We start from the raw sequence: 18,016 nt of genomic DNA on the forward strand, positions 1-18,016 counted from the left end.
ACCTTCCCAGATACAATCTTTTCATAGATCTGAATGGGCTGGTCAGCAAAGAATGGAGGATAACCGGCGGCCATTTCATAAATCAGGACCCCAAGAGCCCACCAGTCCACGGCTTTATTGTACCCCTAGGAAACATGGAAGAGAAAAATTATTGTATGGTGTGCTAGCACAGCATTCTCTCATTTTCCAGGCAAAGGCACCACCACCCTGACGACCACTAGAGGGCAGTACACACAAGGTACTGGATGCAGTCAGCTGCATACAAAGTATAAGCAGGCGGTCATGGACTTTTTTTTTTTTTTCTTTTTATACAAAAAAATAAAAATAAATAATTATAAAAAATTGAGTAACTCATTTTAAACATTCAGACCATAAAGATATTATTTCAGTTTCACCCCTTATAATTCTAAGCTTAGCTTCTGTATAATTTTGGTTTATGAAGCTGCATGGTACCTCTTGAGACACTGCAGCTGCTTATTCATGAGAAGTCCTCGTTGCCCTCTGTAAAGACTAAGAACCCCAGAACTAGTTGGTTCCTTGAAGAACGATCTGAGGAGACCGTCCTTCATCATGTCCATCACTTAATCCACCAAAATAGACCACAGATATCAACACGGTTATGGGTCACCCCAAATCCGAGAGGACAGGGATCACGATATCGACGGATAAAAATATAAGCGCACAAACAAGCCAACGAATGAACATATTGTCAACCTTGCAGCCCTGAATTCGAATCCAGCCATGGACAACATCTGCATGGACTTTGAATAATCTCTCAATGTTCTCGCGAGCTTCCTCCTTGAACGGCTATTTTCTCCCGCCCTCTGAACACGATAGGCTTATATGAAATTGAGATTGTCAGGCCCAAAGGGACAGCGCTGACGAATATGATGGCGCTATATAAATGAATAAAATACATAATAAAAAATGGATAGGGAATAAAATCCAAAATGCAGGAAAAAAATAAATAAAATAGAAGATGAGTGACCTAGTTTCCCTTTAAAAAAAAAAAAAAAAGGAATTATTGCAGCAGCACTTGAAGAAAGGTAAGACGACGCCGTACAGTCTCCTGCCTGGATAATGATCGCCCCCTGCTGGACAGCCCTTTAACTTTGCTCCTTTTTGGAACTCATGCATACAAAAAGTGGTAAACGCTTCTTACCGATTATTGCCCTGTGTAAAAATGCCCAGAAATCCGCCAACAAGTGATCAAATGCTAGTCTGTCATCTGATCAGTTCTTCTACGTAGGCAAAAAAAAGCTGCTGCCAATATAAGGGTCGAACGACAGTTTTAACAATCATTCGTCCCCATGCGCTATGATGATTGCATCACCTAAATGTACAAAGTATGCGATATCATCTCGCATTTACACACACACACACACACACACACACACACACTATCTGGCAGTGTGAACGGGCTCAAACAAGGGTCGGCTTTTTTTTCCCTTACAAACTGAACCATCCTCTGAGCTGCAATTCCAGATACAAACCGTGGGAAAGAATGGCGCCATTTGTGGAAAAAGAAAACGCAGGCTTTTTGTCTCTAATCCCATACAATTCCTTCAAGCAAAAGGTTATCCTAATGGGCAAGCGTTAACCAGTTCAAGACTGGAGCATCTTGCGCTGACTTTTTTTGTTCCTGCTTCAAAATCCATACTTTTTTTTACTATTTGGTTATTTAAAGGGAATTTCTGGGAATTTGATTGATGGCGTTTCCTCAGGACAGGTCATCAATATCAGATGGGCGGGGATCCAGGAAGTAAGATGATGATGAGCTGTTCGAAGAGGCCTTGGCTCTCCATGAGGTCAGGTTTCTAGGTCAGTGATGTCATCGCACATCAGTCTTGTGGCCTAGACGCAGCTCAGTCACGTTCAAGTGCCATACCAAGCACGGCCAATATCGTCCGTACGGCGCTGTGCTTGGTGAGCTGCGGAGGGCCGCACAGCTGATCTGTGGGGGTCCTGGGATTCAGACACCGCTGATCTGATACTGATGACCTATCCTGATCATAGGCCGTCAATATCAAATTCCTGGATAACCCCCCCTTTTTTTTTTCCGGTGATACATGGGGTTTTATTTTATGCCATTTTTATTTCAGTTTTTAGTGTTTTATTTCTTTTATACATGAGAAGATGTATTAAAGGGGTTGTCCCAATAAAATGGCGAGATGGAACAATCCCTTTAACCCCTTAAGGACCCTTGCCGTATATGTACATCACAGCTTGACGTGACTTAAGGACCTGCGACATGTACAGCTGGCTAATTGGGCGGGTGCAGGAACTGCGCCTGCCCGATCAGCAGCCCGGACCCGGCAGTCACTGACAGCCGGGTCCCTGCTGCATAGCGTATTAACCCCTTGTATGCCACGGTCAAAGCCGAGGCCGAGACATGCAGAAAGTTTGCGGAGAATACATATATATTTTTTTTTAATAATAAAAAAAAAAAAGTTTCAAGTAAAAAATAAATAAAAATTCCCCAAATAAAACATAAAATTGTAAAAAATAAATAAAATAAAAAGACATTGGGTATTGCCACATCTGTAACGACTGGCTCTATAAAAACGTTACTTTATCCACCCCCTCACCTGAACGCCGTAAAAAAAAAAATAAAAACTGTGCTAAAACAACCATTTTTTTTTGTCACCTTACATCACAAAAAGTGCAACACCAAGCAATCAAAAAGGCGTATGGCCGCCAAAATAGTACCAATCACCTCATACCGCAAAAAAAAAAAAAAAAAAAAAAAAAAAAAAGAGACCCTACATAAGACAGCCCCCCCCCCAAATAAAAAAAAAAAAAATGGCTTTCATAATATGGAGACACTAAAAAATAATTTTTTAAAAAATGCTTTATTATGTAAAACTGAAACAGACAACCCCAAAAAGTTGTCATATTTAGTATTGTCATGTCCGTAACAACCTGCTCTATAAAAATACCACATGATCTATAGAACCTGTCAGATGAACATTGTAAAAAAAAAACTAAAAATAAAAATGGTGCCAAAACAGCTTACCTTACAAAAAGTGTAATATAGAGCGCGGTCCAATCACAAAGGTGAGCGTCAAAGCCAGGGAGGAAAAGAAAAAAAAAAAAAAAAAAAAAAAAAAAGAACCTTCTCCCAGGCTGCGATGCTCTCCTTTGTGATTGCACCGCGCTACAGACAGGGAGAAGGAGACGCCTATTTAGAAACCCTTGTGTCTCCTCCTCCCTGTACCGATGCTATTAAGTAGCATACCAGGCGGGAGAATTTAACAGGGGCACAGCAGGCGAACGGAGCGGCACCCAGGAAAAATAGTAAGCGCTATATGCCTTACATAATATGCTACTTATTTTATAATGTCTGGACCCATGAAAGATCCTCATTAAAGGTGAAAAATGGCAAGGTCCTGAAGGGGTTAATAAAAGGAAGGGAGGAATGATTTTTAACATTACTCAGTTTTTTCTTTAAACAGTACAAAGTGCACCTAAAATAAAAAAAAATTAAATTATGCTCCCATTCTGTGACAGTCATTTTGATATAGGGGATATATAGTTTATATAAATACCACGGGCAGGGCTTGTATTTTTATTTTACAATTTTTTCCCACTATTAAGGTTATACAAGACCTTTGGGGGCATTTAACATTAAATGTCATTGCTTATTTCTGTGGGGGCAGACATTACACTGACCAGCACTGCAGAGCTGATCTGGGATAGTTAGGAGCACAGCAGGAAGCGGCACTGAGGCTCCCCCGATTCTGTATAATTCAGTACTTGTCAAGCACTGTACATACAGTGATGGGGAAGGAAGGGACGTTAAATAGACATCTCTGCCTTATCTATGGGGTGTGTGACTGTTGCTGACAACAGGCTTCCTGTTCCGGCGCGATCTGCAGGCACTTTCAGAAATATCCTTGCAGACCTCGCAGATGTTCATAGTCTTTGGCTGGGGTCAGCAACCTTCAGCACTCCATCTGTTGTGAAACTACAATTCCCAACAAGCTCCATTCATTTCTGTGCGAGTTCAGAGAGGAGCAGAGCAAGCATACATGCTGGGAGTTGTAGTTTCACAACAGCTGGAGTGCTGAAAGCTGCCTACTCCTGGTCTACGGGATTCAGGAACACTTGTACTTCTAAGCAGAAGGAAGGCGAATTATGCATAGAATAAAAACCATGTGCTGGAATTTTCTACTCACCTTGCTAAGGATTATTTCAGGGGCCAGGTACTCTGGGGTCCCACACAGAGTCCAAGTTCTTCCCTTTACTCTTTTGGCAAAGCCAAAATCTGTCACCTAGGAGAAAAAGATCAGGACGCCGTTTTCAGCTTCAAGAACCACCTTATTCCCGCTGATGACACAAGGTATACGCAGTATGGCATACGGTACCTGTATGTAGCCTTGCTGGTCTATAAGCAGATTCTCTGGTTTCAGGTCTCTGTATATAAGATCAAGGGAGTGCAGGTATTCAAAGGTTAATACAATCTGGGACGCGTAGAAGCGGGCGTGAGGTTCACTGCAAGACAAAAACAAACAAAAAAACGTTCAGAAATTACTGAGCGCAACAGAAGGAAAATAAGTGACCCCATGCAGCAAGATCCACACACACTACCTGAAGCGGCCGATCCTACGCAGGTGAGAGAACATCTCACCCCCTGCTACATACTCCATCACCATGTACAGATTAGTGTTGTCCTGAGAAGAGAAGCGCAAGAGGTTAAAAGGTGGCACCAAAATAATTGTACCCACAAACATAGCATTAGATAGAGGCAAAGGATAATAGTGTAGATTGGTTATAAGGTGGCAACAGAGACGGGGCAGGACAGAGTGGAGCAGCAAGGAAGAGACGAGGGGGGACAGAGGAGCAGCAAGGAAGAGACGAGGGAGGACAGAGTAGCAGCAAGGAAGAGACGAGGGAGAACAAAGAGGAGCAGCAAGGAAGAGACGAGGGAGAACAGAGAGGAGCAGCAAGGAAGGGACGAGGGGGGACAGAGGAGCAGCAAGGAAGAGACGGGGAGGACAGAGTGGAGCAGCAAGGAAGAGACGAGGGAGGACAGAGTGGAGCAGCAAGGAAGAGACGAGGGAGGACAGAGGAGCAGCAAGGAAGAGACGAGGGAGAACAGAGAGGAGCAGCAAGGAAGAGACGAGGGAGAACAGAGAGGAGCAGCAAGGAAGGGACGAGGGGGGACAGAGGAGCAGCAAGGAAGAGACGAGGGAGAACAGAGAGGAGCAGCAAGGAAGGGACGAGGGGGGACAGAGGAGCAGCAAGGAAGAGACGGGGGAGGACAGAGTGGAGCAGCAAGGAAGAGGCGAGGGAGGACAGAGAGGAGCAGCAAGGAAGAGGCGAGGGAGGACAGAGAGGAGCAAGGTATATGCAGTATGGAATAGGAGCATGCAGTATGGAAGAGATGAGGGGGGACACAGAGGAGCAAGGAAGAGACGAGGAGGGCACATAAGTAAGGAAGATACGACGAGAACACAGAGAAGCAAAGAAAAGAAGAGGGGGGACACAAAAGAACAAGGAAGAGACAAAGGGGGACAGAGAGGAGCAAGGACGAGACCAGGGAGGACACGGAGGCAGAAAACCCCCACAGTTCGTGCATAGTAGAGTTGCGGGACCTTGACAGAGGATTATGGAGTTAAAAATGTCAAATGATGAGGTCACAACAATCACCTTAAATGAATACTCCAAGCGCACAAGAAAAGGGAAGTTAACAGCCTGTAGGATGCGCTTCTCGTTCAGCGTGTGCTCAATCTGCTTCAACTTCACCACCTGACAGGAAAAAAGCAGAGCGTTATGATTTATGACAGGAGGCAGGCACTGCTGTACAGCTTGGTAATAATGAGTACTGCACCCTCAGGAACAATGTAAGAGTACCCCTAATACATCACAAAGTCACACTATGCTCCTGGCAGTGGGGGAGGAGAACGGCTTGTAGGTCCCAATAGCTCACCTAGCAACTTCACAATCCCAGCTCCACAAGAACCACTATGTACATGTACATCATGGAGACCCAACGTTCCTTGCTGACAGACTTACTAGTACGTTATAGTAATGGTACGAGCACAGGGGGTGGTGCCCATGGCATCACTTGTGGGTCCTGGCCGTATTATACAGCCAGCGAGATACCTCCAGTCCTGACCATTTAACCCCCTTTGGTGTTGCAGTCAATGTTTACTGTGGCATTTAAGTGCTTTGATCGGTGGAGGGTGCTCTCTGTTACCCCACTGCTGCAGCAGGAAACTTTCCTCACCACTTTCCACTTGTCTGCAGTGAAGCGCCAAAAAGTGCCCTTAAAAAGGTACACCAGGTATCTGGTAATAAAAGGAATGGCGTACAAACAGTATGTATCACCTATGCATAGGACCAACCACTGGGACTCCCACCATACAGAAGGTGGACCCATGTTGTAGTGTTCATTTGGACGCCCAAGCGATCATACATTTTTATTCCCTATCCCGTGGGCGACAAGTGCAGTAATGAGAATTTTTTATTGAAATATGGCGCCATCTCCTGGGCAGTTTATTTCTGCCATTGCATGAGCAGAACCCGCGTACCCACGGACGTTATATTATGTAACTTACTGGTTTCATCCTGTTGGATGTGATGAAAATTCTACTCATACACAACTGTTGGAAGGAAATGTCCTGCCACGTCTCCACCCTTGTAGTTTTTTTTGCTGGTGAAATAAATTCCACTGAATTGAAGACAGGAGAGTGCTGCGGTTTCTTCTATATGACGCATCCAAGGGGGAACTTCTGACTGGCTCCCAACACGGCTGGCACCACCACAAGATAAGACTTTAATTTTTCGTTGTGCTGCTATACGCATTTTTTCCACCCTTGTAGTGCTAGTGGAGCCGGTGCAGGGCAGTAACCCCAATGGGCTGGAAGCACGGGCATTTATGGACGCCCTCTATGAATGGGCATGAAATCTCAATACCCAACGATCGTTCCTTAATGGTTGTTTTTATTTTTTAGACCCCCCCATCCCAATCATGAGAAGGTGGGGGGGGGGGGGGGACCACAAATGTGTCCTAATCTCTGTAATAAAATGAATGGGGCTCCACTCATTTCATTAATTTAAATGGGTAGTAAAAGGGTGAATTGCGACCCCCTCGTTAGGGGAGACTTATTTCATGATTTATGGCCCGTAGGGGGCAATGCATGACACAGGTATTCATGACACAGGCATATCGATAAATGTCTGGACTCTGGGACCCGGTCGTGTCTCAAGAATGGGGCTTCATCTTGCGGCGCCGTGTTGTGGAGCAGGTGCAGATCTCTCCATAAAAGGGGTTGGCCCATCGCAGACATTGATAACATATCGCTAGGTGTCATCTCTGAACGGGGCTCCCTCAAGGTGAAGGGGAACAAACTGCGCATGTGCGGTATGCTCTCCACTTACCGCTATGGGAGTTCTAAAAATAGCTGGGCGAGCGTGCTCTGCTACTTTCGGAAGTCCAATAGCGAGGAACGGAGAGCCTACAGCGAACTGCACGGTTACCTCTCCATTCACCGCTATAGGAATGCCGGCAGTAGCCAAGCCAGCACTTGCCTACATTCAGAACCCCCACAGTGGTGAATAGAGGATGGCCGCCCTAGCACAGTGTGCCCCATTCTGGAGATGGCGGGACCTGTACCTGACACAGACAGCACATTCTAGCGATATGCCATCAATGTCTGAGATGAGAATAACCCTTTAACTTTTATACGCGTTCTGAAAATGGCAGACCATGCTCACTCAGCTATTTTTGGAAATCCCATAGACCTGAATGGAGAAAAAGGCAGTTATGTGGTCATCTCTCCATTCAAGCGGCCATGAGACAGGGCCCCATTCTTGACACAGAGGTGGGAACCACACCTATCAGACATTCATGGCATATCCTGTGGGAATACCCCCTTTAAGGATGACATTGGAAAACCTATGTAAAAATCCAATCCTCCGCTGGAAGATATCAGCAGATACAATCAATCCCTGTATGGCCAGAGCATGAAGATGGCAGGATAGCCACAAAGCAGAAAGCACATGACCCGCAGCATGTCAGCCTCTACCGAGAAGGGGGCACCGTGAGCAAAAGGAGGGGGGGGGGGGGGGGGTTTAATTTATAAAACAGAAATACACCTAAATTAGGCATATTTCTGGCGCAGATTGCGGCGCAAAGATCATTTGCCGTGCAAACTGCGACTTCTCCCCGCTCACGGCAGGTCTGAAAAAGTGGGCGTGGCATTGGCGGAGAAGGGGTCGGGCCAGCAGGAAGCTGTCTTACATTTAGAAGTGGAGCCGGCGCCTCTTCATAACTTTGGTGGATCCACCGCCAGCGCAGGGATTTATTAAGTCCGGTGTCTAAAACGCCGGTCTTAATAAAGGTCTCCCAAAGTGTCAGATACTGGCACACTGTACTGACCTTCTGCTTATCCAGTATCTTCATGGCATAGTGATGGCCGTTCTCCTTGTGTCTGACGAGCATCACGCGACCAAACGAGCCAGTGCCCAGAGTCTTAATGCGCTCAAACTGGTCCAGGTGAGCAGTGTTCTGTGGAGTAGAGCAGAGGTGAGGAGGCTGCAGAGCACTACTACACCAACCATCCTCACTGCTGATAGCAACCATACTACAGTACAGACTACACTTGTTAAGCAACACTATACCTACCACAGTACCCCTGCTAAGCACCCGCACAATACTCATCCTGTTTCCTGCCAGGACCAACCCAATGCTCATCCTGTTCCTTGCTAAGAACCACTACAATACCTATCTGGTTCCCTGTTAGTACCACGGTAATACCCACCAGGTTCTCCAAGTAGCACCACACTGTAACCCGTCCTGTTCCCTACCAGCACCATTATACCCATGCTGTAGCGGCACCCTACCAAAGCTGTACCTTGCCATCACATTCGTTATACCATTGCTTTGACCAAACCTAAGCCTGCCTGCTCCATGCCATCCACACTGCACCCTGCTAGTGCCTCCACATTACGAATGCCACTTTGCTGGTGTCACTAGATTACACCAAGGGCACCATAGTATACAGCCGATGTATCCATCTTATCCACACTGTCCGTTACCGGTGCCACCATGTAAGCCATGGCCTGCTCTGTTTAGCCCTGCTGTGCCCGCTGCTCCCTTCACAATGCACCGCCAGCCGGATTCTGTACAATGAACGCTCCGCTACCTGCGCTGGGTTTTCCCATTTCTTCAGGAAGTCTTCTTTCGCTTTGGCCAGGAATTCTTTCACTGCAAGAAGATAAATATAGATTAGAGAAAGTCAGGGCATTGAGGGCACAGTCGCATACACGGTGGTCCTGACACTCACAGGGTTAACGTCCTACCTGCCATGATCAGCCCCTACCGGTAGGCAGATCCCGGCCATACACCTACTACTACCCCTACACCCTCCTGGCCGCCCACATGCTGCACCAGCCGCTCGCTCCTCTGACCACAGATCTCCCGGACTATTCCTCGTTGTTGTTTTTTTCCCCCAGAGAGGACAGGCACTGTTATAGGGACTTTGGCCTCGGCAAAGAAAAATATCTCTATGCCTGACCCCTCGCAGGGGACCCTCCTCTCCCTGGACAGCAGCACTAGCTCCCTCTGCAGGTGACAACATCCAACTACATGAGCACCAGGGGAAACTCATCCATTAGCAAGCTGCGGGCAGCTGTCTGATCAAACCTGACCAAAAGCGTCCATGAAATCTATAGCTACAAGTCATAAGGGGAAAGCCCAACACAGTCCATGGGCAAAAGTGGCGTTGTTTTTACACACACAAAAAATAAAATAAAAAATTATACTCCTAGACGACCCCTTTAAGGATATGGCCACATGCAACAGAACATCCACAGCAGGTATGACTAAGTCTATTGCAAAAAATAATACGCTGGTTGTTATGGTGGCATCGCTGCCAGAATCATGTTCGGTCTCCCACTGCTTTGCAGCAGCATAAGTTGGCATCCACAGCATTTATGCCGTGTGTACCCATACCCTAACGAGGTATCCCCAAGTTATATTTCTAGGATGGGCCATCACTATGATCTCGCCGACACAGAGAATGTCTGGGCCGCAGCACCGGTCTAGTACGGCTTCCCTGCACACACAGCTCCTGGAGATGTACAGCATGGCAGTAGAAAATATACTGCACATCCTGTGCCCACTTCATTACACATGGTAACATACACTATTAAAGACACCCGGGCAGGAAGTTGTGTCGTTGCTAGGCAACCAATACATTCACATTGTGCAGAACCCACTGTGAGAGGCCTGAAAGAAGATAAGTGTAAGCAGATTGTGCAAAGATGTCCACAGCCTGACAGAAGATGTACAAGAAAAACATGGCACCCGCAAACGAGACATCTTCATCTGCACAACATCATACCTGAACTCAGTGAGGGGGATGCCGGAGAAATCACCGGAGGTTCAGCGCATAGACATTCCGAAATGTGAATATAGTGTGACATCCCCGATCTGATCAATATCTGAGAGTCCATCATGGGGAATAGTATGGCTTCTGACTGGAGCGTTCATCAACACTTCCAAAATCACCATCAGGACTAATGGTCTCTAGGACTGAATCAAGCCAAATAAGAGAGAGGCCCATATTGGACATCCACAGGATATACCATGAACGTCTGACAGATGTGGGTCTCGCTTCTGGAACCCGTGCCTACGTGAAAAATGGGTGATCGCCGGTCTGGTGTCCCGCCGCTGATTCCAGAAGGGGGAAGGGGAGCCATGCCTGATTTTGTAACGCTCATAGAAATGAATGTTCAACCATCTCTCCATCGATTCTCCGCCTGGATGTGGTGGTCAACTCACCAGGAGGGTCAAAGGATCCACACTCTACATAGGTAGAGGTCCCAGATATGGGACCCGCACCAATATCTTTGGTTATAGCTATACAGTTCTGTTCTTCTAGGCTCTGTGTGGGTCCCCAGGATGTATAGGCTGAAGAGTGAAGAATTAGAGGAACACCCGTACAGTAATATGTTTGGGTCCTCAATTTATGCCAAGGCCCGACTGAGCATTTTCAGGACAGTTAGGAGACTGCCCAGCGACCTCTGCAGGCGAAATGTAGTATTACACGTCAGCCATTCAAATGAAAGCCATGGATGGACCAGCTATGGTGACTCTCCATTCTGACTAACAGTCTTCTGCCCATGTGTCTCTCGTGGTGAGACCACCCTTTTAAGCATCCTACAGCTTTGCCCAGTTCCTCTGCACTGTTCCTTAGTAAATGGCGCTGAGCCTTCCTCTAGATTCTGGAGCTTTGGAGGATTATTTCTATTGCAGTCTATAGCCTAAGTCTCTACACACCCTCTTCAAAATTGACGTTCACCTAACTTTTCTGGGTTGCCATCTGCTGATGTCTATGGAAGTCATACTGCCAACCACTTCATCAAATCTGAGGCGCTACCGGAAGGGTCTATTTGGCTCCAGAAACATGTCCGCCCCTGGCATAAGCTAAAAGAGCCTGGGCTCCTTGTACCTGGAGATAAGAACCTTCTATAAATTCCTTCCACAAGGTCCTACAAGGTGACGCTGGCTTTGTAGCCACTTAACCCCTGCAGTGATACAAACTTCATTGAGCGTGCCAACATGGGGCATGCAGCTCTGACAACCCGGGCCCTGTTCATACTAGCAGCAAGATGGTAACGCTATATTAAGCAACTGCATTACATAACCTTAGAGCCATCCATACAGGCTGGAGCCACACCTTGCAGCGACACAGGCAAACCGGTTAAGGCAGCTGTGCCCGTCCAGGGTCAGGGCGTGAGTGGGTATTACGAGGTAACATGAAGGCATTCCCGTTTGCACTACTCCAGTGTGCAGCACTCGCTGCGAAGGGTGACACCACGACACTGGTCACAGACCCTAGTGGAGCAATACAGGAAGCTGCAATGAAAGATTAAGCTACAGAGCATCGCAGAGCAGTGTGTGACAGCAGATTGCAGAGCATTGCACAAGCGGAAAAAGTTATTTTAACCAAACATTAAGAGGGTGAGATAACAGCGGCATGCAGAGCATTGCGTACTTGAGCTGCAGGCATGCTAGGACAATATACATTGCATGACACAAGCGTGCACCAAGCACTCCGCAGACTGTCACAAGTGATTAAAACTGTATCATGCTGCCAGAAGCAGAACATTAGAGCCTAGCACTCCAGACAGAGCATTGCAGAGCATTATGCAAATAAAATAAAAAACAAGAAGTAAGCTCCAAAACTCTACAAGAAGCGCACTGCACGGTCAATGGTGGCTCCCTACCCCGCAGAGAATCGCGAAAACTCACTCTCCCGATCCCAGCTCAGTACGTTGCTAGGCAGGCTGGGAGGCTGAGGACCGCTGGGGGGCGCCGGATCCCTCCCCGAAGCTGGACTGCGGGGTCCACGGCTGAAGACCCGCGAGGCAAAGCTCTCCAACTTCTGCAAAGCCGACATCTTGGTGGGCCACAACTCAAGCGAGGACTAGTACAGGTGCCCCGACATCCAGACGAGAGGGAGGAAAAGGTAGACAGACGGGGAGACGGGTTCTCAGGTAAAGCAGTAGAGCAAGAAGACTTGTTAGAAAACGGGGAGCTGGGGAAGGATGGTGGAGAGGGGTCTAAAGAGAGGGATGTGGTGGGCAGACATGGTGGAAGGAATTTAAAGTAAGTTAATGAAGAAAAGGACAGCAAGTAAGAGAGAACGAAGAGAGAGAGATCATGTCAAGAATTCGGGAGAGGTAGGGAGGGAGGGCACTTCAATGAAGAAGCTGCAGGGCAAAGTGAGCGATATAGGAGCAATGCACTAAGGAGGAGACAAGGCAGGACGGGGAGAGACAGACCCACTGCCGCTCAGAGAGTGTGCTACCAGAGTGCCAGGCAAAGAGAGCGAGAGAGTGCTTGCCCTCTTATCAGCTGGCTGCAGGTCTCTCCTGTTGACAGGGGGTGGAGGGGCAGTCCTGATAAAAACAAAGGGGAGGAGAATGGGCAGAGGAGAAGGACCTGGGAAAGAGAGAGAGAGAGGAGGGAGAGACAACTTGAAGAAGCAAAGAGGTGAATGAAGACAGAGAGAAGGTGAGTGGCCAACGACTGGACAGAGGTATGGAGACTGGAGGGGGAAAGAGCTGGTCAAAGATGAAGAAGAAGACAAAAGGTCAGGGATTGTCAGGATAAAAAAATAAATAATAATCACCATGAATAGAGGAAGCGAGAAGAAGAGGAATGGTCAGTCTTGGTTATGAAGGAGGGAAGGACCATACTTGCAGAAAGAAGAGTGCTTGCCAGGAAAGTAAAGAAGGGTGGCATCACACAGTAGATGGAGGTCCAAATCGGTCAAGGGAGAGGAACCAGCAGAATCTCCATCATATGCAGATAGAAAAGCACAGGACTCTGGGGTCCAATGGAGCCAGATGTATGTATAGGAAGTGAGGTGTGACAGCAGAAGTCTTAGGCATGGTCGCAAGAGAAGGGGAGATGGATGTAGAAGCAAAGCTAAGCCTCCAGCTGGTGACAATTGTGAAACTACAACATCAGGCGCCTCTCAGGGTATGCTTGGAGTTGTAGTCCTGCAACAGCTGAAGAGCTGCACAAATCAGTGACCGAGGAAAAAAATATAAGAAATCAGATGAAGAAAGTGCACTTGAGCTGAGTATTTGGATTGACCAGGGTCCGCCAGCTGTCTCCCTGCCAGGTGTCTGCTTTCTTATCTCCCTGTACCGCCTGGTACTACATGTTCTACACACAGACACGCATGTGAGGACCTCAGTGTATTCACATAATGACTACACTGGATTAGACAGCAGTGGTCTATGGCTTCTTGGTCGGCGGTCGTGTGGCATCGTTGAGGCTTGGGTTCTCCAACGACACTGTTCTTTCCAAAAGGTGAGTAGACTCTGGCGCTGCCATGCACAGGTTGGGGGATGAATTCATATCTGCCGCAGCTTATGTCATCATGTTTTATTACCCCGCTATGTTTGCCCACTTCAGGTGGTATACAGCTCAGGTACCGCACCTTCTATATAGAACACATGGCACGGTCTCCAGATATGACCCCCAGGTCAAATTGGAGGGGACGACGGGCTGACATGGGACCTTCTGATGACCTTCTCAATGTCACAATGGCCCTGTCTTTGCACAAGTGAACAAGCACGTACACATCATATAACCATAACCCATCATTTATATGGAGGACACACGGGAGGTGTCCTTTGGATACACAACAGGTATGACCACTTTCCTGCAGGTCAAGGAGGAGTTTTATCACTACCGCCCTGTACTGGGGCAGAGTATTTTTTTCTCGCTGCATTCTACAAGACTGAACTTTTTAATTTAGGGGGGCCTGTTTAACGGTGGATGGGTTGTAGTTTTTATTGCTACAGTTTTGGGTCACACAAAATCTCGAGTAAGTTTTATAATTTGTTTTTCATGGAAAAAAAAGGCAAATCCATAGTTTTTATTTTTCCTTTCCCTTTTTGTTTTATGCCATGCACCCGCCGGGTATAAATAATATGTTCATATCAATTCTGGGTGAGATTTTGATTACAGCAGTGCCCCACTATTGACTGGAGAAGCTAAAGGGTTAAACGGCCTAGAATAGAGGTTTCTCTGATCCTGGCCATTATAGAAGGTGCTCAGCTGTCAATCATCGTTGGCTCCCATGCCATCACTCAATGCCACATTGTCTTAAAAGGAGTATTTTGGTAATTTCAAGTTATCCCCTATAGGGGGCAGGATATGGGGTACCTATTAGATTGTTGAGGATCCTATGGGACTACCATAGATAACTGAGCAGTGGCTATGACCAACCAATGGCAGTTTGTTTTGGGAGTCCCTGAAGGGAACCGGGCCACCTCCTCATAATTGATGGGACCCCCACAATCTAATATAGTTATCCCCTATCCCTGCGATGGCTAACCTCCGGCACTCCAGCTGTGGTAAAACTACAACTCCCAAGATGCATACTTGCTTGGCTATTGTCAGAGCTTCATACAAATGAATGGAGCATGCTGGGAGTCGTAGTTTCAGCACAGCTGGAGTGCCGGATGTTAGCCATCCCTGCCTGTGGATAAGGGATAACTTGAAATTACAGCAATACCCCTTTAATGCATGGGCAACCCATGACGTAGTTACATTATGGTACATTTAAAAGGAAACAGTCAGCTCCAAAACGCCCTCCAAACTACAATGTAAGCAATGCTGAGGCGGATTATGGGCTTCACAATCATTTGCATTCCAATGCTCTGCTCCCATAAACCAGCAGTAAGATGCATGACGGGACTCCTCTTTGAGTCCTCTCCATTATGTGTGTGGGCACCGGACTCCTCTCAATGCATTTTACTGCTGGTTTGATGGAGCGCGGCGTCAGAATCTAAGAGAGTACGAAGATAAAAATTACATAATCAGCCTCAGCGTCACATACACTATACACCCCTGACCGTAGTTTGGGGAGTGTTTCGGAGCGGACAGACTCCCTTTAAGGAGTTTTCCCACAATGGACATCTATCTGCAGAACGGGGCTGTACTCCACCCCCTTGGTCCGTCTCATCGGCTTTGATTGAAGAAGCACTGGGCGTGCTCGATCTGCAAGCAAAAATCCAAGAGTTTTGGATCTTTCACCACTGACACGTTGCGATCCTGTAAGAACTTGCGCACGTTGACAATCACGACTGGCAACGCGACCTTGCGTCCTTGGCGTCACGTGACCAAAGTCACCGCGTAGCCTTTGCCTTTAGCTTATGCAGAACAAAGGGCTATGGCAGGTTTTCACTTTGACTCCAGGCACGCCTCTGCTTCACACTTGCTCAGAGTCACTAGATAAGTAAGCGTTCCTTTACATCCAGCCAGAAGGAAATCGTAAGGTGAGGATGTTGTCTTAAGGTGCACTGGGAGCCCCTCTTGGGCAAATTAGTAGTGTAAGAAGGGGTCACATTGGACCTTTCCTGGTGGTCCAGAGTTTGTTTCTTCTGGTTCCCCGATTCACTTTCAGGGTTGTCATTTATAGATGTAACTGAGCTATACAGCCTGAAAGGGTATCGGACAATGTCCGACGTGGGGCCGTGACTCTTGCGCCATGGGAAATGTCATTCTCTTCCACTTATAGCCACATAAGTGCTTTCGGAAGCCCCACAGAGGGAATGGAGAGAACCACACATGCTCCGCCACCTCACCATTCACTGAGACGGGGCCCCATTCATGACATACGAGCAGTTCCCAGAGGTGGCACCAACCCCTACCGGATACTTGCTGGCTATCCCGCGGAAACACCAGATGGGGCAACCCCTTTAGTCACCACCAGTGACAAGATTTGAGCGCACAAGATCTGCATGATGGATCCGTTTACTTACCTGTACTGTCATCTCTAAGGGTCCATTGTCACACGTCCGCAAAACGGGTCCGCATCCGTTCTGCCATTTTGCGGAACAGGTGAGGACCAATTTAATTTCAATGGGGCCGGAATCTGCTGTCTGCATCGGCATTTCCAGAGCCGCACAAAAATAGAACATATCCTATTCTTGTCCGCAATTGCGGACAAGAAAATGCATTTTCTATGAAAGTGCCGACGATGTGCGGTTCCGCAAAATGCGAAACACACATTGCCGGTGTCCGTGTTTTGCAGATCCGCAATTTGTGGGTCCGCAAAACACATACGGACGTGTGAATGGGCCCTAAGCCTGCATCTTTTCATGAAGTCCACACGTGGCGGAAATGCTGTGGATTTTCAGTAATGTGAAAAATCCCACAGCTTTTCACAGAAGCAGCAAGTTGATGGGATTTCACTGAATCTCATCCACAGAATGTACGGGTTTTAATTTACAATATGTCCGTTTTAGGCTGCGCTGCAAAGGGTGAAATCCACGCGTAACCCATGGAGAGTCGCTGAGGGTTTGCAGAAAAATCTACATTTTACATCTCCTGTGAACCCTGTGGTTACGGCCATTCTTTGCGGATATGTTGGGGATTTTCCATGTAAATTGCGTGCAGAAAACCCAGTGTGGTACAGTATCAGGAAATAAAAAATACATTAAAATACAAAAAAATAAAAATAAATATCTCATCCACATGCTGCAGAAAATTCCCTATGTGGACTTCGCACATGACTTGCAGCGTGTACGTAACATCCTCCGCATATCAATTTATGCTGCGGATTTCAAGCTTTACTGTTCCGAGGGTGAAACCTGCCGCATTTACCCCATGAACTCCACGGCGGAGCAGTCCCGTGTGGCGGTACCCTAGGAGGGGAATTTCTTTTCGGAAGTCTATCATTGTGTAAATCAGTAATACAGCCCTCCGCTGCCACCTATGGGCGATCACCCTGTAATGAAGCGCTCTGCAACCTGCCGCACACCAGCTGTTGTGAAACTACAACTCCCATCAATCCTTGCTGTGCTGCGGGCCCCAACTTAAAGTGAACATAAATTAAAAGGGACTAAAACAGTCCCCTTAGAGGGGTTAGCCCATCTAGGACACTGATGGTATATCTCTAGGATAGGTCAGATAGGTAGGGGTCCCTCCTCGGAGGCCAGATGGGACCTCAAATATCAGCTTCTTGGACTCCAGTAAGCATGACATGGGGAAAGTGGGGTTAAAGGGCCTCCTTCATTATGTTATTGGGATGTCCAAGGGCTTTTCTGGATTAAAGGGGTCGTCTGACTTCACCAAGTGGCATTTATCATGTAGAGAAAGTGAATACAAGGCACTTACTAATGTATTGTGATTCTCCATATTGCTTCCTTTGCTGGCTGGATTCATTTTCCCATTACATAATACACTGTTTGTTTCGATGGTTACGACCACCCTGCAATCCAGCAGTGGTGGTCATGCTTGCACACTATAGGTAAAAGCGCGGGCCTCTGTGGTGGTTGGGACTGTGGGAGCGCACAGAGGCACCCATGCGCAGCCCATGCCACCTCGTATCTGCTCTGGCGGTGGTCGTAACCCTGGACATCAGCAGGTACGACCACTGCCACTGTAATGCATGATCACAATACATTAGTAAGTGTCTTGTATGGACTTTCTTCTTCATGATAAATGTCATTGCCTGAGGTGGGAGAACCCCTTACA

General features: G+C 47.2%; 1 protein-coding gene across 4 annotated transcripts in view; it reads right to left on the reverse strand.

The window, feature by feature from the left end:
• Positions 1-18,016, reverse strand: part of LOC122927346 (cAMP-dependent protein kinase catalytic subunit alpha) — a 44,415-nt gene that overhangs the window by 8,742 nt on the left and 17,657 nt on the right. For 2 of the 4 annotated variants that reach the window (XM_044279103.1, XM_044279104.1), the window contains exons 3-9: positions 9,153-9,214; positions 8,387-8,515; positions 5,653-5,751; positions 4,591-4,673; positions 4,368-4,494; positions 4,179-4,274; positions 3-125 (exon numbers count right to left, since the gene is read on the reverse strand). In XM_044279103.1, coding sequence (XP_044135038.1) covers positions 3-125; positions 4,179-4,274; positions 4,368-4,494; positions 4,591-4,673; positions 5,653-5,751; positions 8,387-8,515; positions 9,153-9,214 — 719 coding nt within the window. Of the gene's footprint in view, positions 1-2; positions 126-4,178; positions 4,275-4,367; positions 4,495-4,590; positions 4,674-5,652; positions 5,752-8,386; positions 8,516-9,152; positions 9,215-9,309; positions 9,398-12,265; positions 12,853-18,016 lie in introns of those variants that run through there. The other 2 variants (XM_044279102.1, XM_044279105.1) reach the window with 2 other exon arrangements.

Source organism: Bufo gargarizans, chromosome 2 (assembly GCF_014858855.1).
Source record: "Bufo gargarizans isolate SCDJY-AF-19 chromosome 2, ASM1485885v1, whole genome shotgun sequence".
In the NCBI taxonomy this organism is placed as follows: domain Eukaryota; kingdom Metazoa; phylum Chordata; class Amphibia; order Anura; family Bufonidae; genus Bufo; species Bufo gargarizans.